General features: G+C 41.5%; 1 protein-coding gene across 14 annotated transcripts in view; it reads right to left on the bottom strand.

Moving 5' to 3' along the window:
* Positions 1-26,590, bottom strand: part of BTBD7 (BTB domain containing 7) — a 114,632-nt gene that overhangs the window by 62,498 nt on the left and 25,544 nt on the right. For 13 of the 14 annotated variants that reach the window (XM_073349493.2, XM_073349495.2, XM_073349494.2 and 10 more), the window contains 2 exons: positions 18,915-19,102; positions 12,634-13,713 (listed from right to left, as the gene is read on the bottom strand). In XM_073349493.2, coding sequence (XP_073205594.2) covers positions 12,634-13,713; positions 18,915-18,996 — 1,162 coding nt within the window. In that variant the 5' untranslated portion in view covers positions 18,997-19,102. The remainder of the gene's footprint in view (positions 1-12,633; positions 13,714-18,914; positions 19,103-26,590) is intronic. The other variant, XM_073349497.2, reaches the window with a different exon arrangement.

Raw genomic sequence — 26,590 nt, forward strand, 5'->3', positions numbered from 1 at the left:
AGCAGGATTGTCTGGCTATGTAGACTCCCTCCTCAGGCCCTACGCTACCAGCACTCCCAGCTACCTTCAAGACACCACTGACTTCTTGAGGAAACTTCAATCCATCGGTGATCTTCCTGATAACACCATCCTGGCCACTATGGATGTAGAAGCCCTCTACACCAACATTCCACACAAAGATGGACTACAAGCCGTCAAGAACACTATCCCTGATAATGTCACGGCTAACCTGGTGGCTGAACTTTGTGACTTTGTCCTTACCCATAACTACTTCACATTTGGGGACAATGTATACCTTCAGATCAGCGGCACTGCTATGGGTACCCGAATGGCCCCACAGTATGCCAACATTTTTATGGCTGATTTAGAACAACGCTTCCTCAGCTCTCGTCCCCTAAAGCCCCTACTCTACTTGCGCTATATTGATGACATCTTCATCATCTGGACCCATGGAAAAGAAGCCCTTGAGGAATTCCACCATGATTTCAACAATTTCCATCCCACCACCAACCTCAGCCTGGTCCAGTCCACACAAGAGATCCACTTCCTGGACACTACAGTGCTAATAAACAATGGTCACATAAACACCACCCTATACCGGAAACCTACTGACCGCTATTCCTACCTGCATGCCTCCAGCTTTCACCCTGACCACACCACACGATCCATCGTCTACAGCCAAGCTCTGCGATACAACCGCATTTGCTCCAACCCCTCAGACAGAGACAAACACCTACAAGATCTCTGTCAAGCTTTCTTACAACTACAATACCCACCTGCAGAAGTAAAGAAACAGATTGATAGAGCCAGAAGAGTTCCCAGAAGTTACCTACTACAGGACAGGCCTAACAAAGAAAATAACAGAACGCCACTAGCCGTCACCTTCAGCCCCCAACTAAAACCCCTCCAACGCATTATTAAGGATCTACAACCTATCCTAAAGGATGACCCAACACTCTCACAAATCTTGGGAGAAAGGCCAGTCCTTGCCTACAGACAGCCCCGCAACCTGAAGCAAATACTCACCAACAACCACATACCACACAACAGAACCACTAACCCAGGAACTTATCCTTGCAACAAAGCCCGTTGCCAATTGTGCCCACATATCTATTCAGGGGACACCATCACAGGGCCTAATAACATCAGCCACACTATCAGAGGCTCGTATACCTGCACATCCACCAATGTGATATATGCCATCATGTGCCAGCAATGCCCCTCTGCCATGTACATTGGTCAAACTGGACAGTCTCTACGTAAAAGAATAAATGGACACAAATCAGATGTCAAGAATTATAACATTCATAAACCAGTCGGAGAACACTTCAATCTCTCTGGTCACGCAATCACAGACATGAAGGTCGCTATCTTAAAACAAAAAAACTTCAAATCCAGACTCCAGCGAGAAACTGCTGAATTGGAATTCATTTGCAAATTGGATACTATTAATTTAGGCTTAAATAGAGACTTGGAGTGGCTAAGTCATTATGCAGGGTAGCCTGTTTCCTCTTGTTTTTTCCTACCCCCCCCCCCCCACAGATGTTCTGGTTTAACTTGGATTTAAACTTGAAGAGTGGTCAGTTTGGATGAGCTATTACCAGCAGGAGAGTGAGTTTGTGTGTGTATGGGGGTGGGGGGGATGTGAGAAAACCTGGATTTGTGCAGGAAATAGCCCAACTTGATTGTCATGCACATTGTGTAAAGAGTTGTCACTTTGGATGGGCTATCACCAGCAGGAGAGTGAATTTGTGTGGGGGGGGTGGAGGGTGAGAAAACCTGGATTTGTGCTGGAAATGGCCCACCTGATGATCACTTTAGATAAGCTATTACCAGCAGGACAGTGGGGTGGGAGGAGGTATTGGTTCATATTCTCTCTGTATATATAAAGTCTGCTGCAGTTTCCACGATATGCATCTGATGAAGTGAGCTGTAGCTCACGAAAGCTTATGCTCTAATAAATTGGTTAGTCTCTAAGGTGCCACAAGTACTCCTTTTCTTTTTGCGAATACAGACTAACACGGCTGTTACTCTGAAACTTACTATTGTGGTTACCCTTAAAAAAAAAAATCTGCACTGTGCTAAAGGATTTGATAATCTAAACACACCCATCTTTTTTTCTTGATTAATAAAATGCATTACTTTTCCATTTAACCGAGATTATACCTTTTCCCACAAATCTTGGTATCAAAACATTGATAAATGGGAAATATGAATTTCTGAGTACCACAGAAATGCAGGGAAGGAAAGAACCACAGGAGATCATCCAGTCTGGTCCCCTACACTGAGAAAGGATCAAGTATACCCAAGCCATCCCTCACAGTGTTTATCTAACCTCCAGTGATGGGGATATCACAATTTGGGGCACCAAAAAAAACCCCCCACTAAATTTTGATACAATCCACTAACCTGAAGCTACAAGTAGCAAACACAAAATTTCTACGAAGTTCAAAGATATCCAGTTACTGGGAAACGTCTTAAAATAGCACTGGACTTTTAAACTTAGCATTGGGACAAGTTAATACCTAGGATTACTGTAACTGAAGTTGAGAAAACATGTTTCCACTTTCCAGCCTAAAAATTTACATTGGATAGCACTTTGCATTCACTTTTCCCCTGTTTATAGTCCATCTCCCCTCTATACTGTTTTTTCCATTGCAAGAAAAAATTTGAAAACAGAAAAATATTTTTGTAAGTCTTCAGAAATTGGCATAGGTCTTTAGGAATAGGGTAAAGCACATAATTTACTTTTAAATTATTATGAAACAGAAAAGTTTTCAAGATGACTGTGCCCCAATAAGGAATACTTAAATTAAACCCAATAATTTAAAATTATCTTCATGAAAATAGAATAAAAATATAATTAAAGTTGAAATTCTATCATCTTTAGTTGAAACAGTTTAAAACACGCTGAGCCAAAAATGTTTCAGTTAAAAAAAAAAGTTAGCAGAAGTAAAACAAAATGTAGGTAGTGAGTCAAATTTTAGTTGTTCTTCAGTTGTGTCATAGAAACACCTAATAGAATCATTTCTCTATGCTCACTATCAATAATTCTCTCTCAATGTCCTTTTGCACTCAGTTTCATGTCCAAATATGACAGTTTATCAATTTAAAAGCTGATTTTACTCCTGAGGGAGTTCTGTGCCAAAAAAATTAAAAATTCAGCAAATTTTATTTGTCAATAAATAAATGTGGAGGCTCCAGCATGGCAGTGGAGAGCACAGGCCACTAACTGCACAGAGGTGGGAGATCACCATGCAGCCCCTCCCCCATCCCTCAGGACACTCATTCAGTGGTGAGACTGCACCTGATCCTGACACAGTGCAAAGGCCAGACCTGCCGCAGAAACACCTCGGGGCTCTGTCCCTTCCTGCCAAGCACACTAGATGTAGGCAGGCAGGCTCAGCCCAGCAGCATCCAGGTGTGGAGGGGCTTAGTGTGAGGAGATCTGGGTGCGAGATGATAGGGTTCTGTGTGGGGCTATCCAGGTGCGGGCAGCTTGGTGAGGGAAGCGGGGGTGAGGGAAACTGGATAAACAGGGGCGTCCAGGTGAAGGAGGTTGGGGTTCAGCAGTGGGAGTCTAGGTGTGGAGGGCTCAGCAAAGGGATGTTGGCTTGGTGGGGCTCAGTGGGGTGGGGTCCTGGATGAAGGGGGCTAGTCAGGGTGGTCCAGGTGGGGTAGGGCTTGTTCAGGTGGGAGTTCGAGTGCAGGGGGGATGGGCGATCTGTTTGCAAGGGTGCGGTCCTGATGCAGGGAGGTGGGGACCTCCAGATGCAGAGGGTGAGGCTTGTTAGGGTGTGGGGCTTGGCAGCACTATTTGGGTATGAGGTGGGTCCAGATGCACAGGGGCTGGGCAGATGGGAGAGCAGCTCCCTGTACAGTGACCCCTCCTCCCGCCAGCTGAGGAGTGATGGGGCAGGAAGTGCGTGGGGTGGGGGTAGAGCTTCCTGCAACTGGAGAGGTTTCTGGGGGTGACTGACCCAGCCCTGGCCACTCCTTACAGGGGAAGAGGAAGTCCCATCCTCCCCAGCCCAGCCAGAACTAGCAGCTGAGCCTCGTATAGGGTAGGAGCCACTGGCTGCCTCCCCCCAGTGATTTCTCTCTCTGCTGGCTGCTCTGTACGCCCAAAACAATGCACCCGAGCTGCTGGGGAGCAGTGCATGACCACTTTTGCGGCATCCCTTTGCTTTCCCCATCAGAAAGTCAGTTTTCTGTGGGGAAACAAAGAAATCTGCTGTGGACATAAATTCTGTTCATACACAGTGGCGCAGAATTCCCCCAGGAGTATAATTTATACATTTGTGATGTTTACTGAGCATCTTTAAATTCCTCACTTTCATTTGTTGGGAATCAGACTTCTGATTTATTTATAAAAGAAAATAGCACAATCGTTCAGTGTTTAAGTGCTTTATTTTCAGCTTCTAGTTCCCTCATTAATATTCTTGAGAGCTAATCATTTTGCCAGTATGTAGTGTGTGTACACACACAAAAACTGTTGAGTTTTGAGAGGTTCTACACTTAGAAGTAGACATGAAAAATGATAAAAAAATGATTACCTATCTTTCATAACTTGTTCTTCGAGATGTGTTGCTTATGTCCATTCCATTCTAGGTGATTCACAAGAAATATCTGTGGAGGTGGGCTCGGAATTCACCGCTTGGCAGCTTGCTGTACTGCTCTACCAAAGCCAGCATTGTCCCAGGCCTGCTGGGTAAGCGCATAGTGGGACGTGAAGCTATGGACCAATGACCAGGTGGCCGCCCTACAGATGTCCTGGATAGGCACTAGAGATGAAAGCGACAAGCCCTGAAGCTTGAGGTGTAGGAGGTAGTCTAGAATGACCTGCAATGCGGCTCGCTCAGGACAAACTCCCTTATCCACCATCAGCAGGGGAAACGCTTCCATTTGGCCAAGTAGGTGGGCCTGGTAGAAGGCTTTCTACTCCCCAACAGGACTTGCTGGACGTTGGATGAGCACTGTCATTCTTGCGTGTTTAGCCACGTAGCAGCCAAGCCGTCAGATGAAGCGCTGCCAAGTTCCAGTGCAGGAGACTGCCAAGGTTCTGGAACCACAGGTCCGTCCCGAGTGGCGTCCGGAACTGGGTCGTCACCAAGAGGTCCAGCAGTGTTGGCACGGCCATGCCGGCACTATGAGGATGACCTTCGCCCTGTCCTGCTTGATTTTCATGAGGACCCTAGGCAGCAGCAGCACCGGAGGGAAGGTGTAGATCAGAGCCCCCAACCACGAGAGCAGGAAGGCGTCTGACAGAGATCCCCTTTCCCTGCCCTGGAATGAGCAGAAGACGTGGCATTCCTGTTCTGCCTGGATATGGATAGGTCCACCTGGGGAGTTCTCCACCTGTGGAAGATAGAACTGACCACCTCTGGGTGAAGGCACCATTCGTGGTGAAATGACAATGTTCTGCTGAGGTGGTCCACCCAAGTGTTCCTAGCCCCTGGGAGGTGAGTGGCCACAAGATGGGTGTCATGCTGCAGCCAGAAATCCCAGAGCCAGAGCACTTCCTGATATAGGGTAGACGACCTGACTCCCCTCTGCTTGCTGATACAGAAGACGGTGGCTGTGTTTTCTGTGAGGACCCGAACTGCCTTGCATGAGAGGCCCTGACCTCCCTGACATTGACGTTCAGGGACTGATCGTGACTGGACAAATGGCCTTGAGTACTGAGATCGGACCTGGGTTGGGGAGCCCACCTGTGTGAAGCGTCAGAGACAAGAGTCACCAATGAGATTGGGGCTGCGAAAGGGACTGCCCTCCAGCACTGACGCGGAATCTTGCCATCAGGTAAGGGACGACAGTACGCTGTCCGGCACCCCGATCCGTACTGTGCTGGTTGGGCACATAGACCGACACCAGCCATGCTTGTAGGGGCCTGAGGCGGAGGCACGCATGCCTGACCACGTAAGTGCACGCTGCCATGTGACCCAACAGTCTCACACACATGTGGGAGGTGGTGAATGGTTGGGCACAGAGACAAGATGAGGTCCACTATGGCTTGGGACTGAGCCAGAGCCTTCCTCCTCAAGACTCGAGTACTGCCCCAATGAATTCTATAGGTTGCACTGGAGTCAGGGTAGTTTATTATCAGGCCCAGGGAGCAGCAGGTGGAACATATCAGACTGAGATGCCTCCGCCTGATCCGAGGACTGGCCCCTTATCAACCAGTCCTCAAGGTACAGGTGGACCTTGACTCCCCGATGTTGCAGGTAAGCGGCCGCTGGCGCTAAACACTTTGTGAACACTCTCCAGGCCGACGAGACACCAAAGACATCACTGTGAACTGGAAGTGGCGCTGGCCCAACAGGAAACTGAGGAAACGCTCGTACCCCGGGAATATGGAAATATGGAAGTACGCGTCCTTAGGTCTAGGGCAGATTATCAGTCTCCTGGATCTCAGGAGGGAATGACGGAGGCCAGGGAGACCATATGAAACTTCAACTTGAGAGACTTGTTGAGGTGGCACAGGTATAGGATAGATCTTAGGCCCCCTTTTGCCTTCGGAATGAGGAAGCAACAGGAGTAAAACCCTCTTCCTTCCATTTCTTGTGGAACTTCTTCCACTGCCCCTAGGCTCATGAGGTTTTCAACCTCCTGAACAAGTTGTTGCTTGTAAGAAGGATCCCTGGAGAGGGATGGGGAAGGGGAATGGAAGGATTGGTCAGCTACAAACTGCAGAGTATAACCCGACAAAACTGTGTCAAGCACCCAGCGGTCCAAGGTGATATGGGACCAGGTTGACCAGAAAGGACTGGGGCGGTTGAGGAAGACGGAGAGCGGATCCGATACAGTGACTGGGGCATCATCCTCGGGCACACCCTCAAAACGACTGCTTCTGGGTGCCTTGGTCCCTGGAAGAACCAGGCTGAACAGGTGGATGAGATGACGGCAGGTGGTGTCACTTAAAAACAGTCTTTGTCCTTTTTGTAGGAGCCAGATCCAGGGGTACGCCAAGACCTCAACAATGGTGGAGGGGGCGGAATAGCTTTCTGGCCCACTGAGGAATATTAAGGCCTAAGGAGTGGAGGGTGGCCTGGGAGTCTTTAAGGTCATGGAGCCTAGCATCAGTTAGCTCAGAGAAGAGCCCCGTTCCCTTGAATGGGAGGTCCTGGAGGCTGGATTGCATCTCCTGGGACAGCCCATAGGTCTGTAACCAGGAGCTATGCCTCATGGCTATTACATAGGTGAACACCCTGGATGCAGAGTCTGTGGCATCCCAGGGCATCTGGAGGACACCCTTGGCTACCGCCTTGCTCTCATCTATGAGAGTGGTGAACTCCTGCACCAGATCCTGTGGGAGGCTCTCTTTGAACTTGCCGATGGAGTCCCACAGGTTGAAATTGTACCTGCCAAATAGGGCCTGATGGTTAGAGACCCTAAATTGGAGGCTTGCTGTGAGAGACAGAGCAAAAAAAACCCCCAAAAAAACCCCAAAAACAACTTTCTTCCAAATACGTCTAGTCTCTTGGAATCTTTATTTTTGGGGTGCCACTTGCCTTGCCCTTTCATTGGCGGAAGACACAACCAGGGACCCCACAAGAGAGTGGTGTATAGGTATTCAAACCCCTTGGTGGGAACACAGTACTTCTTTTCCGCCTTCTTGGATATGGGCAAAATGGAAGAGAGGGTCTGCCACACCAACTTGGTGATCTTCAGGACCCCTGGGAGAACGGGCCACGTGACCCAGGCTGGAGCAAAGGCAGGAATGACACTGAAGAGGTCCTTGGGCTCCTTGACCTCCAAGTTCAGGTTGGCTGCCACCTTTTTAAGGAGGGCTTGGTGCTTGGTGGGCTACCAGTTTGTGAGGGCCCCACCACCGGCTCATCCATGGATGAGGAGGATGACTGCACCACCTCGGGATTACTGCTTCAGATTGGGCCTCTTGCTCCGATGCTGGCTGTGCCAGAGGTAACTTGTCCGATGACACCTGGGGAGGAACTGTGGGAGTACGGTTCCAGTATTGCCACTGGGCGGGCTAATGCCCCATACTGGTACCACAGGCACCTTGGCAGGCTCCCAGCTGGGAGATGATTCGTCCCGTACAGGGGAAGGGCTAAACAGTTCATCCAACCCAGACCACTGTCCTTCTGGAGACCAGGGCAGGGCTGTGGAAGCCTGAGACTGTTGATTGACTCTTGTCGACAATCAGTACAGGGAAAGTGAGGGCCAGTTCCTGCCTGCAGAACGGTACCGGCAACTGGTGCCATGACCAGGAATGGTCTTGCATCTGAGGAGACCAACGCCTAGGTGACATGAGAGGCGATGGCGACCAGCGCTTTGGCAATTTCTGGCGGGAGGACCATTGATACAGAGAATACGGGGATCGACATCGCAATTCCGGAGTCCCGTGTCTTGCTAGCAGAGACCGTGGCTTCAGAGATCTGGGCCTCCTGGCCAGAGACCGGGGTTGCAGTACTGGGGTCCTTGGCCATGGTGAAGGGGAACACCACCTACAGTCCGGGGGCATTCCACTGCCTTTAGGGGCAGTCCCATCATAGGCTTGGTCGTCTGAGCTGGTGTCTTGGTGGAATCCGCCATGCGGCCAGGTGTCTGTTGTGCCAGTCGGTCTAACTGTTCTTCTGGCCACCGGGCCCACCTCAAGCACAGATGGCCCTGCTGGGATCCCCTACCACTCCCTGGAGTCGGAAATGGGTCCCTGGCTGGTACCCACCAACTGGTACCCATGAAAGCCTCCGTTGCAGGCATGAGGCCTAGCTCAGGTCCTTTGCCTGAACTTCCCTTTCGTGGTGCCTGCAGACCAGATGACAGACCACTTCTTCAATACTGGCGAGGGCTAACAGTGCTGGGTGGAACCTGGTGCTGGCAGTGCACTGCACGCCAACACTGAGGTAGTAAGCGTGGAATCCGAGTGAGAGGGTTCCGATGCTGGGCACAGAGCAGCCTCCATGAGGGGGGCCGTAAATCAAAATGTCCTGCTCTTTTTCAGTTCGGGGATGAAAAGTTTTGCAGATCCAGCACCTGTCATTTCGATGAGACTTTCCCAGGCACTTCAGACAACTGTTGTGAGAGTCACTGATGGGCATTGGCCGGCTGCACTTGGAACATGGCTTAAAGCCAGGGGAGCGGGACATGCCCCGCTCCAGGACAAAGTCCAGCTGGGACTCTAATTACTAAACTACTACTAAAACACTTAACAGCTAACTAATCACTGACTAAATAACAAAGGAGAACAATCTGAACAGTGAAGAGTTGCTAATGCTCTTGCTAAGCAAGACCAGGCACTCCAACCAACTGTCAAGGCCGGTCAGAAGGAACTGAGAGGGCATAGGGCTGGTGGTGCCTGATATATCGCCGCATGAGAGTGCCACTCCAGAGAGCACCACAGCTGGCTCTACAGAAACAACTGTACACATGGGCGCACACACCCTAGAATGGAACTGACATGAGCAAGCACTCGAAGAACATATTTTCACTATTTGCTTTAAATTCATATGCCAAATACTCCAGTTTTTAGATTGTAACAAATGTTACTGCTTACAAATAAACTAATACCTACTACTTTGATTAGCTACAGTTGTATATTTTGTCACATTTTACTTATGAACTAAAACCTGCAGTTTCATTTCCTTAAAATATGTTTTATGTTATTTGTCAAGTTAATCCATAACTGCAATATAAAACAGCAATACACAAACAATTATTGATCTGAAAATTCCACTATCAAAATTTTGAAACCCAAGGAGACCTCAAGGGATGGTGGCACTAAAGCTCTCTCATCATGACTTGGAACATACCTCTTTAGTTCCCAATTTCATCATCATCATCATTTTGCTTTGCTTGCAAGATGGACATATATTGCTCTGGTACCTTCCTTCTTATCATCATAGAGATTCTCATTTGGACACTGACAAAATTCTTATACAAGAGCAATGGACTAATCAACTTTCTGATGTAGTTGCTAAACTGACAAGCCAGGAGATTATACAGGTGGTTTTCCATGTACTCTGACACCTTCAGAGTAGAAGCAATGATATTTCTTATTGCCAAACACACATTTCACATTCCTCGACTGTAGAGGTTACAGAAAAGTGTTTCATTACAGTCCAGTTCATTCTACTTTTCATGGTTCAGACACATTTCTAGTAATATTACAGGAAAGAAAACTCTGCAGTAGCATTCTTCAAGAAACATGCATCCTTCATGTTTCAGTAGTTCTTATGTCAGCATCAAGAACTGTTTCACAGCCTTCAATACTATTACCTACAAAATGTTTTCCTGATATAGTCCTCTAGGAAAGGGCACAAACTACTTAAACAAGTCAACATCCCACATTTCTGTCTTCCACAGTTCAATATCACTCTTACAGTCGCCCATATAAGAGATGATCTTCCTCCAGTAATTTCATCTATTCTTTAATACCCACATTGCAGACTAGAAAGATTCTGGCAGTGTCCGTTAAATAATCTATATTCTGTAAGTTTTCTAAGCTATCCAAGTTTCTTGTTACAGTTAGGAAATATCTGAAGTGCAGATCTACTTTGAAAAGTGACTGTTTAAAAAATGGCATAACAGTACTGTATGTCACTAGATAGTCTCAATATATTCCATTACAAATCTGCCAGTTTACAAGTAAAATTATGTTTTTTTTCTCTACAACTGTCAACACTGAAGACAAACTGAGTTCTGAATGTCATGCTATGTTCTCTACTTTATGCATCATTGTCAATAATAAAGATGCCACAGGACAAATTATACCCTCAGTTATACCTACACAATGCCTGTCCAATGTCAAGCTGGGTAGGAAAGGGCCTCCATGAAAAGGAGAAAAAAAAAAAAAGGTACTCAGGAGGAGGTCTGAGCAATGGTGGCCTGAAAGGACAGAGATGATCTTTACTCCCTCAGACAGGAGATTAGAAGCACTGCGGTTGCTGCTCCATGCTGTGATTCTCCAGCAGATCCAAGCTACCTATATACTTGACCTGCCATATACGGCATCTTCTGTTCAAATTCATTGCAACATTATAAGGTGTCCCAGATAAGAGCATACAAATTGCAATACTAGTCTAGAATCCTGCCTCTGACAGCGGCTAATACCAGATACTTCAAAGGTACAACTCCCAGAACGCATGACATGGCAGCACCTTAAATTCAAACAACAACAGATAGTAAGGGCCAACACCTGACCTCACCAGAAGTCTGCAGGTATATTGGAGCTGTCTGCATTATCTTCACAGATGTAAGGACCAACAACATAAAATGAAAGCCCAAATTATGCATTAATTGATTACTCCCTAACCACCACCCCATTTGCTTGGAAGTGTCCTACTTGTCAATGATTAAATGATTTTTTCAAAACCCAGAAAAATGTTTGCAGCTAAAACCACTTTTTATTCCTGTTATCCACAATGCCCAACATTTGTGTTTCATACATTTTGCTTTATTTCATTCTTCTTCTTTATATTCAGTGATATTTCTCATTAATCTAACCTTGAGAGGCACTAGCCATCAACTTCTCTCCTCTGAATTTTTATTTGAAAACTTTTTTGAAAATTGAAAAATTGTTTAAATATCCTTTCAATTATCAATGTATCTTTACGAATTTAAAGCCTTCCCTTGCTCTGAACTTCCCCAGTAACACGCAGAAATCATGTAATCTATTTTGCATAATCTATATAGCCAATCATTCAAATTTATACATTTTAACAATTTACATCCTATTATGAAACTCGGAATATTTCTTCTGTCTCAAGATGAGGCTTAACAAAGCTCACTAATTTTCCCGTCTCATGTCATTTACACCCACAAATGGATATCTGCCTTCATTCTTTTTCAAACAAGCAAAAATGTATTTCATTTAAACAAGTAAGCCTATGCTAAAAGTGAAACTTAATATCTAATCTCTTATATCATGCTTTTCACCCACAGAGTTTAAATATTTTATAAAGGAATACATGAAATTATCCCCAATTTACAGATGAGTAAGTTAAGAGCCACAGAAAGATGAAGTGCTCTGCGCAAGATCACACAGCAACTCAGTACCAACACAGCTCATATTTTCCATCCACTGGACCTTGCTCCCTCCCTTGAAGTGAAAATATTAAACAAGATTTAATTCAAGACTTACAAAAGTGACCAGTGATTTTAGGTGCCCCACTTTTGGGGTGTCCTAGTTGAGACACAGTAAAGGGCCCTGTTTTTCAGGTGCCATTTCTCAAAGATGTACTCATATTAGCACACCCTGACTCAAAAGTAGATCAGAACAAATGAGCCATGTCTTTCTGTAGTGTCCTGGCTTTTGGTCTTTCCAAAATAAGTGGCTATGTTATGGAGACAGTGTGGCCTAGTGGCTAGAGCACTGGATGGGACTTGGGAGACATGGGTTCTATTCTCAGCTCTGCCACTACTGGGTGACATTTGGGCAAGCCATTCAAGTTTTCCTTGGTGCCTTGGTTTCTCCATATGTAAAATGAGAACAATGACACATACTGTGTAAAGAGTTTTGAAATCTACTGATGAAATGTGATAAATAAGAGTTAGTATCTAATGGCATAATAAAACTCAAGTGTGACTGGGAAAACGTTTCCAAAAACTAAAAGGAAGAAGCAGTTTAACCTTGTATTCAATCTGAGGAGCTAAAATGAACACAATATTACATACCTTGTGCAAGCATGTTAAACTCCAAAAACAGTGCTATGTGATAAAGCTCCATAGCTTCTTCAGCCCTAGTCATGTTTAGTTTTCCTGCTACAAGAGCCTGAACTTCACTTAGACTCCCCACTGAGGGGCTGCAGTGCAAAACTGAGAGGTCCACCACATCTGTATACATACAGTTTAAAATGACCTTGGCATATTTTTTTGGTATGATAGATTCATCCAGTATAATTCTAGTTGGAGTCCGCAGGGTTCGGTCTGTGATTTCTTCACCAGTTCGTATCCTCCTTTGCAGTAGGTGTCGAAAAAATGGTGACCGTGATGAAATAATAGCTTTGTGAGCTCTGAGCTCTTCATCTAAACAGTTTGGACTTCCACCAAATGATTCTACCAGTTCAGAGTTGGATGAAAAACTAAGAACCACATCATAGTAACACATATAATCAAACAGCCCACGCATATCAACATCTAAGGAATTTGGTGTTCCAAATTCTTCACTAAGCTGCACAAGGATATCAACATTTTGGAATCTCGAATCCTCCATTCCAAACTCTCCTGTATAAAGGTAGTGTAACAAAGCAGAAAACATAGGCATGTCTATGCCAGCTGTGTTGATATCCATTATTATCTCTGCTCCATATTCTGGAGAGGAAGAAAGCAGTGTCTTAAAAAATGGACACCTTGCTGCTAATATCGCACGATGCACAGGGAAGCAAGTTTCTTGAAATATTAAGTCTACATCAGTACAGTATTTGTACTCATACAAATCAGCCATGTCTTTCTGTAGTGTCCTGGCATCTGGTCTTGCCAAACTCGCTTGTAGAGAAAGTTCCTTTAAGGCTGAAGTTCCCTCATACTCTTCTACTAATGCATTGACATCTCTAACATCCCAGCCTGAGAGGAGCTCTCGCATCTGCTTGGCATGATCAGCAGACCGGCTAGATTTCCGACGCTTAATAAATTTCTTTTTGAGGGTGGCAAGGCCAGAGCTTTTCTTTTTCTTGTCTTGAGGTTTCTCATGGCCATGGTCAAGGCTATACAGTTTTGATTCACAGCCATAACCTTGATGAGAGTAGGATGACGTTCCTGAAGATGAAAGGAAAATTTAATGGGATTAAAAACATTTGAAGAAAAAATTTAATGCTGAACCACTGGTATCTTTCGTTAGATAAAGATTAGTAAATGTCATCACAATTTACATAATCTTCCCTTCTCTTTACATCAAGTTCTTTAAATAGGCACTAGTCAGATTTGCAAATGAATCACTGTAGGTTCATTTATTCATCTCAGAGCAATAGCCTGTAGCACAGTTTTGCTAACCAGAGGCAAAAGATCCACTTTTCCAGAGTAGATAATAAATTTGTATTATCTAATTCTAAAGTTCACAAATACAATATGGTTTCCTGACCCCACCCTAACGCACTACATTGTGAGAAACCATTTTAATTTAAAACAAATGTTTTGACTGCATTTCCAAACTGTATCTATTGAAAAAGGCATGACCAAACTATGCTTTTTGCATATTTTTATTTCATTTAACAAATTTTTAAAATTTTGTTGCAACCCATGTGTTGGCCTCATTTTACTTATAAACTCCAATCTCTGAATACACTATTGCAAACATGGCAAAAAACACACCAACGAAAGTCTTATTTTTTCCAGTTGCCATATGACAGGTGGGAAAAAGATTTCACCTAAACCAAACAAACCTTACATGGGGAAATACATTTGTCTACTTTAGAAAGGCAGCAGATATAATCTAGCAATTACAAAAAAAATTCCAAAATGGTTACGGTAACTATGCTCATTTAGAATAGTATTTTCAAATATAATTTTTAATAAAGTATTTTACATGTCTATTGATATTACACAGTGTGGGTCTATCTTTTTCAGTCTGCAGATTCACTACTCCACCTCTATTCTCAACTAACTCTAAGCCTCTGTGCCCTATATAAACTAAAAGTTTTATTATAGACTTTATAACGTACATACTTTATTGTACATTTCTCTAAGAGATCTTTATTATTTTAAGTAGGATTGAGTGATACTCATGTTACAACATTACCATGAAATTAGCCTGTGAAAACACAGTGTTACTTATATAGCTAATATTGTAGCATTTCACATTAAGCCACGTGAACTGTGAAAAGCACAAACTCAGCTGAAACCACTTTTTAGAACCTGGTGGACTGTGGGAACAAATAATTTTTCTGTAAATTGTTGTGACTCACTGTCACCAATGCAAATGGCTATGTAATTCTACCGGTTTACCTGTTATGCAAAAGCAGTTAAAAACTCGCCCTCCATTTTATGGGATTTGCTTTACTGGTTCTGCAACACTTTGTGGATGAAGGAAGTGTCTCTCCCACTGTACCCAGCTTCATTTAAATTCTACCAGACCAGGGAATGCATCCAGTTTACAGTATGAGTAACCAGTAAAATTATCTAAAGATTATTTAAATGAAAGGCTAAGGACAACTCAAATGATTGCAAGCCAAAATATCCTACTTCAAAATTCCAAAAACAAACATCCTTTCTCCCTATGTTTTATTGTTCACTGATCTCCCCATTGCAACATCTTTATTTGTGCGATCTTTATATTAGATAGAAAGCTTGGAGCAGGATTCTGCTCTTATTTTCTATCAATGAAGTGCCACCCACACTTGCGGCACTATGTAAATTATAATTCCATAAAATACACTATGTTAAAGTGCATTTTCCAAAAAAGGGACATGCAAAATGTCAAAAGACTTGCAAAAAAATTAAAAGTACTTAAGTCGCATTTGATAGTTCTGTGATCCGCAGGCTCCAAAATAATATAAGATTACAAAAAGCACCTAAAATAAAGTAAAAAAAAATGCAGACCAGGACTGCAGAACTCTCATCCCCTCTTCTCTTTCACTTGCACCTGAATCACCACTGGAAATCAAAACATGGTTCAAGTTAGCATGTACTAGATACCATGTACAAGGTATAGACCCTAACTGTAATTATTATTACAGTATTACTCACAATAATGTATTCGCCTATCTATTCTGAGAGACTAATAGTACACTATTATTTTAATAACTGTATGTCACCCAGGTTTGAGCCAGAGGGAAAAAATGAGAAAGCCTGAAGATACAGATGGGTCATTGTTGTAATCTAGCAGCATTTAGCAACTCAGCTTCTCTCTGCAAAACACTATTTTCAATTAATGTCTCCATATGCTGATTTGATTTTCTCCTTAGTGCAACAGTGGGAAAAGAAAATTAAAGAATTTATTTTTCCCCTGTGAGACACTGAGTTGTTAAGTGCTGTGAATTTTAAGATGACAATAGCTTCATGCTCCTCAGTTTATACTGGTCTTTGAGCAGAAAAACATTTCAAAAAAGAGATAACTGCCCTAAGAAACTGATTGGCCAACTGACACTGAATAATAATGGGATTTATCCAGTCCTCCGCATGCCTATACTTTTTCAGAATGGAACTGTAGAACTATATTTAAAAATAAAACCTTAAACAGGCATCTCACCACAGTAAATGGTATGAAAGCCTTATTCTGAGTTTTGAAAGCAAAGCAGTAACAAAGATGAATATGTTATGTTTAAATCTTTAGTGGAACAAACGTATTCTCACAGCAGCAAAAAAAGGGTGTACCTTCTATTTTATGTACTCTCTCTTTATGAGCTGCAAGTGACTTTAGTGTTCTTGGAAGAAAGTGACTAGCAACACAAGGCAGGCACCATGACAATACTCCAACTGCTTTGCTTATCAGTTTTCTCAATTTGTAGCTATCTGACTATATCTATACTAGGATGGTGGTATCAAGTTTTAATGGGGAATAAATAGAGTCTAAGATAACATGATTTGAACCTAAATCCCCAGAAGTAAAAAGCTAGTGTATACAAAACCACTTTATGACCTTGTTCTCATATATCCAGTTCTATTTTTAGAAAGTAAATAAATCTCATGAATAGAAAACAAGTTCCATACACAATCACCGTCTAGAAAAGTGATGATTTCTAAGAATAAATACTAGTTATTTGATCAACTGCTGAAACGCTCAGTAACAGTCTTAGTCTGTTTGAGCAAAATATCCGTTTTCCTCTGTCGTGGAACCAAAAGAACGAAGAAATAAGACTCAAGACGACAAAAAGGCAAGGAGACAAGAGGGAGGAAAAAAGGTAGGGAAAGATATTAGGAGAAAGGCCCTGATAATCCTTATTTATCCTTCTTATATAGCATATATAATCATGGTATTGTAGGGTTTTAGGCTGGGATTTTCAAAGCAGCCATAAGAGGACTGGGTGCTTAACTTCCATTGATTCTCACTGAGATTTGATGCCCTATTTCCCTAGGCTTCTTTGAAAATCTCAACCTCAATTCTCACTGGATAAATTGTGCGCCGCTGAAATTTAGAGGTGACAACAAACGTTGGTATCTATCTTAGGGTTTTATATTGCAGCCCATTACTACATCTTCCACATATAATTAATAGCAATAGCGAAGTTCCTAGTTAACTCCATGGAGTCTCTGGCATGTCTCCTTTTCAGGGTAAAACTGCTTGGGGTATGATCTGGTTGGCTTGTTGACTGATTTCAGGGTCAGCTGTTTGGGGGGAGGGTTGCAGCATTTAGGTAGATAGAGATATCAATCTTGTGACTGTCATTCTTGCAATAGTGGAAAGACTTTAGCTTGGGATTGTAAAGGAAGATAGCTCAATTTGTTTACCACTGCTAGTTAATCAGAAATTAAAGGGATATACGTGAAACACTTAAATTTTTAAAGCCTTGCAGGAAGTAATGTCCCATACTCTGTAGGCACTCAGGTGATATTTACTACAACAGTTTTCTTGGCATCCTAAGGTGAGTATACACACAAAATGGAGAGTCTACTTTGGAGATAAGCAATATGTAATGAAGATTGCATCTACTCAGATTTTCAGTAACTTCTGGCGGATTAAAAGATACATATTCAAAAAGTATTCGCAGATAGCAGATGCTTCTCTGCTTAGGACATATCTGCACTTTCAGTGATGATTAAATATAGAACAGGAGTACTTGTGGCACCTTAGAGACTAACAAATTTATTAGAGCATAAGCTTTCGTGGGCTACAGCCCACTTAATCGGATGCAGAGAATGGATCCTAGAGTAAGAAGATTATATATGCCCACGAAAGCTTATGCTCTAATAAATTTGTTAGTCTCTAAGGTGCCACAGGTACTCCTGTTCTTTTTGCGGATACAGACTAACAGCTGCTACTCTGAAACCTGATTAAATATAGGAATAACATTGCATCACGATCATTGGTTAACTATTGATTCCACATCAGAAGTCAAAGCACTCAAAAAAAGGAGTTTTACATCTTACATAACTATGTGCTTACATTACAATTTAGGATTTTAAATCTCAACAAGGGGTAATCCAAGAAAATAAGTGGTAGCATAAGAACATTTATGCTATATACCATTACAAGAACAATCTTTAGGCTGCCAGATTTCTGAATAAGTTTTTTTTTTTTTTTTTTTTTTTTTTTAAAGATGCCATCAGTGAAACCACTCAGCGTTTTAATTTTTTGTACTATGGTTGTGTTTAGGGGTTCCCACTGTGAAACACACATACACCTCCAAAGATCTTTGGTTTCAGAGCTCCTAAAACACACAAATTTCTGTTTAAGTGATTTTAGTGCTGCTGGAAAATAAAGGCCTCTGTTTATCAAAAGAAAAATGTAGTAGGGACAGGAGGATGAAGTTTCCCAGGTTGTGCCTGAACCATATACTGGAGTGATCATCTCTATGGGGGAGAAAGTGATTCAATCTCTGTGCAGACAGTGTCAACAGGAAAGAGGACATGGGGGGAGCGGGGGGAAGAGGAGAAAGAGAGAGAGGGGAGGTAGGAATAAAAATAGAAACATTTTAATTCTATTAAAATATGATGCACAGAGCTTTCTGGAGCAAACAAAGTAGAAAAATGGTACATGTACTGTTTAACAGGTACCATCTGTCCCTTATAAGCAAGGACAGTTGTCATGTATGGTTGAGATCGTTCAGAGAGCCAACTGTGATGGTGGTTTTTAATCACATAGACATCTGTCCATTAGGAACTGGAAACATCAACTCATCTTGCACATAGGCCAATTAGTTATTAAAAAGTACCAAATTTCACACACTACTGAGCTTGAGTGGATTCAAACAGGTGAAGATGATAAAAGGCTCTGCATTCCACTACCAATACTGCAAGCAATCCAATACAAGCACATACAATACAGTAAACGTTATAAAAATGGCAGGAGAATTGAAAGTTACCTATGAATGTCTGTTGTGCCTGCGAATTTCCCCCTACCCTTGGGGAACACGAATGAGGGTAGTTAGATGCATTAGCACCCATTTTCTTTAGTCACTCAGGCATGCCGCCTGCTGGCTCTTCAATGTATAATTCCACAATCCATTATAAACCTTCAATCCCCGATCCAGCAGACTATGTTCTTCCATTTCTAAAGAAAAAACAAAAACAACAATAAATTATTTAGTTTTGTTCATTGTTCTCAGTAGTTACGCTAAAATATATTAAATTGAAAAAGTTCATTTATGTTCCTAATCGGACATCCTCAAGTACAATTTTCAAGACAAAAAGAACTTTAAAAGTGATCATCCCATGGATGAAGATCAAAGAATATTTTTCTTCCAAATTATTCACATTAATAATGCAGTTGCATGTTAAAATCGCCAAGTAACAGGATAGCTGTATCATGAACTTTTAGCTCGCAAGTTTACAATTATGGGCTTGCCTATACTATACTGATAATTAAAGCAGCAAAGCTTTAAAGTTAAAATGACAAGAATTCCCTTTAATGTAGGTACAGCTGTCACTGTATGAAATTGATTAAACCAGGTACAGCTTCTTCTGGTTGGGAAAGCAGAATAAACTATCCTAGTAGAATGCAACTTTATACCATTATAACTGCATCCACACCAGAACTTAAAACCATTATAATTATAAGTGTAAACTCCTAGCTTACAGTAATAATTTTCTAGTGTAGACCACCCCTAAAATTTAGATAAATTTGTTAAAAGCAAACCAAGTTTTCACATAAAATAAATTCCTTATAGAAAATATAAGGTGTACTTTAATGTCAAAAGGTAGTTAATCATGTACAAGTAAATATTGTGAGGCACGAGGTAAACCAGGGAACTCAGCACCAAAGACATACAGCACAACGATTCATGTTGTATGTACGGACCTTAGACCAGGAGTCCCCAATGCGGTGCCCACGGGCGCAATGGCACCCATTGGGACAGATGTGTGTGCCCACAGGACACCGAAATGCCGTTGTGGAGCGAGGCCACCGGAGAACCGCCCGCCGAAATGCCACCGAGAAGCGTTGCCATTTCTCAGCGACGACGCTTCTTTCTTCTGCCACTTCTCGGCAGCATTTCGGCAGCGGGTGTCTGGCGCCCACCTCAGTCTTCTGGGAATAGGAATGTGCTATTCCCACAGAAAGGTTGGGGACCACTGCCTTAGACCTTAGTCCATCCCGTGCTTTGCTGCATATTGGGCTACCCACATTTGCCATCTTTGCCTGTCAACTGCCCTTCTCTTCAAATCTTCCAATTTCATGTTGACGTGCTTGATGTCATTCAGAACTGTTAGTTTCCATGTTATTCGCGATCTTCCTCTCTTTTTTCTTGCCTTTTCTGGCTTCCATTCAAGGGGTGGCATTTGGTAAGCATTCTTTTTCCATTCTCAGCACGTCCCAGCCACTGATGTCTTCTTTTGTAGATTACTTGTGAGAGAGTGCCTTGTCCAGTAATTCTTCTGACTTCTTCATTCCTCTTCCTCTAGATGTTATTCCCAATATTCTTCTCAGACATTTGTGATGAAATGCATCCAGCTTTTGCATATCTTTCTTTGTAAGTTGCCATGTCTCACTGCTATATGTTGTGATGGCGATAACTGCTTTGTACACATTCAGTTTTGTCTTGTGGGAGATGTTTTTGAGTTGTCAGATGTTTGAGTAGTATAGAGAAAGTAAATAAGAAAGTGTTATTTACTCCTTCTCATAATACAAAGAACAAGGGGCCACCACATGAAATTAATAGGTAGCAGGTTTAAAACAAACACAAGAAAGTATTTTTTCATGCAACACACTGTCAACCTCTGGAACTTCTTTCCAGAGGGTGTTGTGAAGGCCAATACTATAAACAGGGTTCAAAAGGGAGCTAGATAGATTCATGGAAGATAGCCATTGATGGACCTATTAGCCAGGATGGGCAGGAACGGTGTCCCTAACCTCTGTTTGCCAGAATCTGGGATTGGGTGACAGGTTATCGTCAAGTGATCCATGCCCTATCTGTTCATTCCCTTTGGGGCACCTGCCATTGGCCACTGTCAGAGAACAGGATACTGGGCTTGATGGACCTTTGGTCTGACCAGTATGGCCATTCTTATGTTCTTCCAAATGCAGCGTCTGCCTTCCCAATTCTTCTTATTTCCTTAGAACTTTTATCATCTTGGCAGATGGTATTTCCAGGGTATGTAAAATTGTTCACCTTCTCCAGTTTCTCTTCTTCAATTTTGATTTCTGTCCCTATAATTCCCTTTAACATGACTTTACATTTCTTTGCATTGTATCTTCTCCATTACTTTTACTTTGTTTGTACATTTTTGTAGTCTGTTGGCAACTTCACTGATAAGAGCAATGTCGTCAGCAAAATCTAGATCAAATAGCCTTTAACTGTTCCATTTTAGGATGTATGTATCACTGTTGCATTGTTTTATTCCATAGTCAACGACTAGCATAAACAAAAATGGAGACAGGACACAGCCCTGCCTTATACCTGTCTTGATACTGAATGGCTTACTCAAACCATTTTCCATTTTAATGCAACATTTTGAGTTGGCGTAGAATACCTTCATAATGTTAACTAATTTTGCTGGAATTCCATATTGTTCCACAATTTTCCACATATTTTTCCTCTGTTTACACTATTGAATGCCTTTTGAAAGTCCACAAAATTGATGGCAAGACTGCCTTGGAATTAAATTGTGTTCTCAATAATCCATCTCAGGGTGAAAACAGTGCCTGTGCACAATCTCCCTTGCCTAAAACCAGATTGTTGTTCACGTAGAGTGGTATCCATCTTTCCTTTCATTCTGTTCAGGAGGACTGCTGGTAATACTTTTCCTGTGACTTTTCCTTACTCCCCTCCAATTTGAACAATTGTTTAGATCACCTTTCCTTGATAACTTGATGATACCAAGGGTCCATTTTTCCGGCACTTATTCCTCCATCCATATTTTGTTGCATAGCGAATAGATGATTGATTCCACGTCTTTGCCTCCATATTTAAGCATTTCAGGATGAATGCCATCCAAACCAGGTGCCTTGTTGTTTTTCAGCTTCTGCAGTGCTTTTTTTAACACTTCTTTGATTTTTACCTCAGATACATCTATATCTAAGTCTAATGGTTTATCATTGTTACATTCTAGTCTTGTAATTGGTTCTGGTTGGTTTAGCACTTCTTTGAAGTGTTCCACCAATCTATTTTCTTGTTCCTCCTGTGTTTTCAAAATTTCTCCTTGTTTCCCCTTTCATTGGGACACTTCTGAATTTTGATCCATATCCTGTTAACTGTTTCAGGATTGTGTAGACTGTTCTTGTACTGTTTCTTTCCCCTGCTTCTTCAGCTTCACTAGCCTTACTTTCTATCCAATTTCGCTTATCTTTTTGCATTGTTTCTTTACTGCTTTGTCTATGCGTCTATATACAGGCACAAGCTTATTTACATTCTCCTCTTCTCAAGAAGATCTGTTTAGATTTGTTTTCAATTTGCAGTGTTAACATTTTATCACCATAGGGAACAGCCTAATTGTCAACTGAATATCAGCAGCTTAAGGTGCACATCCTCTGCCGCAATGAAAACACAGATGCATGGGATGGAGGGGATTATGTACTTATAATGTCTAAGTTGAAATATGTCTACAAAATTCCTTATTATAATAGCCCATGAACCCCAATAAGGTTTAGGGACCCATTGTGCTAGACACTGTATAGAAAGAAAAAAACAGTCCCCTGCCCTAGAGAGCTTACAGTCTAAGGGTTTAATCTTCATACAAAACTTGTACCATTTTAACTATACCAGTATAAAGGTTCAAGTAGTACAAACCCTCTCCCCCCCCCATAATTAACTTTTGTTCTGTTGTTCAACCAACATTAACAAGTTGCATTTAAATGTACAAAGTTAGATAACTGTATTTAATTCTAACACTGGCAAACAGTACACATTTTATTCCTTTAAATCATAGAAGACATGACTTTGAGAGTAGCGACTTTTGTGGTGGGGAAGGGGAGGTGGAGGATATTCTTTCTAGTTAGAAGGCTTTGGACTTGGGCTAGTAAGTAAGTTTTTCAATCTCTGTACTTAAGCAACAGGAAAAAAACTGTCTCAAACAGCACAGGGGCTCAGAAAAACCTGTCAAACAGAAGATGACAGAATGATTTTTTTTTCTGCCAACTCCAAAATTTGGTTTAATTATAAATAGATTTAGTTTCTATAAAGAAGATACTCTTGTTTTCTTGAGCTCTCTATTCAACAACTTTAGTATCTTGCAGGATACATAACTAAAGAGCGAAGGTTACAAGGTTCTCTTGTTTCTGTTCTTAAATATCATGAAGTGACTGTAAAGCTGTCACAGCTACTGACAATTATAAACAGTCATTTAATTTCTATTCCCTCAGCCCTATTTTCCTTGTGTGTTAGTTGTACTTGGGGATTGATCCTCAAAAGTGCAGAGTACACTCAAGACACAGTGAGTCAATGGAAGCTGAGGACGCTCAGGACACTTGCAGAAGGCACTAAGCACCTCACAGTAACCAGTCCTTAAACTGCAATTGACTGAAATCTCTTGGTATAAGTTTCTTGGGCACCCAAAGTCCCCACTGAAGTCAACGAAATATCTGGATGAGCAAGATGTGCAAGTGGCCCATAAGTCTACACGATAATAGAATTCACAAATATTTAAAGCTGCTCAAGTGTTGCATACATTCAGTAAAAATTAGTTGCTAAAACTTCCCAAATTACATTAGATGAATAAGCGAATTTCAGCCAGAGACGGATTACAAAAATATTAGATGCTATATATTCTAACTACTATTAATAATCAAAGTGAATCCTTTCAACAAATCTAGAATATCTAATGTGAAAAAGTCACCCAAGACGATGTAGGCTGTGTCAAAACGGTCACTCCACAATAAAAAAAATTCCATTTATATACGTGGGATTTCAGCATGGGAGGAATTTAGTGAAACATTCAGTAAAATATGCTTTGCACAACCTTACCAAAACCTCATGCTTGAAAGTCTGCTGTTTTATCTCCTTTTTAGCAGTCTCTTTGTTCTTCTTGAAGTTGCTTTCTGGTGTTGCATGGCCATTTCTATGGAAACCATAGGAGTTTCACCAGCCACCATGCAAATAGCACAGAGATATATGTGGAAAGGGATGCATATTTGTAATGTTTATATTGAAAGAATTCTTTAGCCCAAGATATAGATGTATGAAGGAAAGTGTAATTAGAATATATTTAAATGATATACATATATTTAATTATATCTTATAGATCAAAGTTAAAGTTAAAGTTATCGAATGTTCACGTCAGTACGGGTCATTAACTACATATATGAATTGTAAGTGTAATGGAATACTTCTGTAAATTTTAATTGATTGATATTTTCCTCCCCCTCATATTTTGAAAGCTTGTTTTTTTTCTATATATTTCTTCTGGAATTGGAGTTATTGGCAGAGAATTATGAAATGTCCTACTCTTAAAACTGAACAGGCTAGTAAGTTACTTACACGAACATGATGTGCTTTTTATGTCTACAATTTAAATCAGTGGTTCCCAAACTGGGGTTCATGAACCCCTGGGGGTTTGCAAAATGTTACAGGGGGTTCTTGGGAAAAAACTCCCTAATGGTGGACAGCTGTCCCTAGGGACCCCAGGCAGTCCGGGGCCAGCAGCATGGAGCCCCTGGACTTCCAACAGCTAAGCAGATCAAAGCAAGCATATCTGTCACACTGAGGAGATTTAAACTTCAAGACTCCTTATAAGAAATGGAAAGGGAGGTGGATATTTTTTGCTGTTTTTAAAATTAAATAGGCAGCTAGTATTGTTTTTAAAATTATTACGAAGAACACATTTAAACTTTGTTGCAACGTGCATTGTTTGCCTGGACTGCTCAAGACCCGAATGATTGTGTAGGAGGAACTCTTTTAGTTGGCTTCTTAAATACCTTCATGCTGTTTTACATCTGACACTCCTTGATGAACCATACGAGCCTTGTCTTATAACTGGCTTATTCAAAGTGATACAAGCTATGAAAGTGAGGTCTTGGAAGAGTGTTGCTGTTTTCATAATGTAAACAAAATACTGTAATGATAAACAATTAATAATAGTGTGTAATAAGCATGTCATAAAAAAAAATTTTATATTTCCAAGATCACTGCTCTTGTCATTTATACTCAGGTAAAGGAGAAAATCCCTGGAAATATTCATTTTTAGGAGGCGGTTCACAAAACTTGACATTTTAGTGAAAGAGGTTCACAGGTTGTTAAAGTTTCGGAACCACTGATTTAAATGAACACACTTTACACAGAGAGCAAAAAAGAGTTCACAGATTATAAGGCCAGATGAGACCATTGTGATCATATAGTCTGAGCTTCTGTTAAAATAAACAGATTGAGCTCCTTAAGTCTATCATGATAAGGCATGTTTTCCAAACTTTAATAATTTTTGTGGCTCTTCACAAACCCTCTCTAATTGAAGAATATCCTTCTTGAATTGTGGTCACTAAAATTAGACATTCTATTCCAGTAGTGATTGCATCAGTGCCAAATACAGAGGTAATATAGCCTCCCCCTATTCCTACTCAATAGTGCTGTTTATAGCTCCAAGGATCACATTAGCCTTTTGGCCACATTAAGAACTCATGTTCAGAGTTAGGAATACCAATTGCATAAATTACACATTTGTTTCTTATTGCTTTTATCCAGGCTAGGGATACTACAGTGTTTGGTCACCCAACCATTCCTTGGACTTAATATCAAGTAACAAACTTAAAGTTAAAACATGAAAATGGAATCTTAGACAACCAAGAAATAGCACAGTGCTGTGATTATACCATAAAAACAACTGTACACAGTGTAGTTGTAGACGTGTTGGTCCGAGGATATTAGTGACAATGTGAATGAGGTAACATCTGAAAGGCAAGGTCCAACCATAAGTATGTCAAATATTTACAAAAAAAGAACTTTACAGACTGTGCAACAAAACCAACTGAAGGAGATTTTGGAAAGGCCCAGTCAACTACAGGCTGACACTACTGTTAATCTCAAAGAAATCCGGCTTGATGTAGTTAAAGCATTTGAACACAATAGTAAAAAAACCTAGAGAAACTACAGAACCTTTCAATTACCTAGCCTGACCACAAATATGAAGGTCATAAGTTTAGGCCAAAAGAGGAAGAAACATAGCTGATGGAAAGTAATCTTGACTTTATCCTTCTCATTTAGCATTAAAAACCTGATAGTCCAAATCTATAGCTCCAAATCCGTGCTTGCAAAGGAGGCTGTTTCACAGTTCTTTGCATCAAAACAGTGAGCAAAAATCACAGTAGAAAGGACAGTTAAATTTACATTTCTGACCATTTTTAAGAAACCGGCACATTCAAATTAGCTTGGTCAAAACTTCATACTAGGCATAAAAGCGTATCAGAGGTTACTAAGGAGCAAGTACAAAGAGTAGGCCTAATTCGTCAGTTGTACTAGGAAAGACTATTCTTGTGGCTTTCTTGAAGAATTACAAGCTTCGGACAATGTGCTCCTTTATGAAGTTAGGATAAAAAAACCCTTTTCCCTGTAAAAAAGTGGGTTTTTTACAAATTGGAGAAAACAAAACAAAAAAAAAACAAAAACAAAAACCACAG

The sequence above is a fragment of the Lepidochelys kempii genome, chromosome 6 (assembly GCF_965140285.1).
Source record: "Lepidochelys kempii isolate rLepKem1 chromosome 6, rLepKem1.hap1, whole genome shotgun sequence".
NCBI classification, from domain to species: Eukaryota; Metazoa; Chordata; order Testudines; family Cheloniidae; genus Lepidochelys; species Lepidochelys kempii.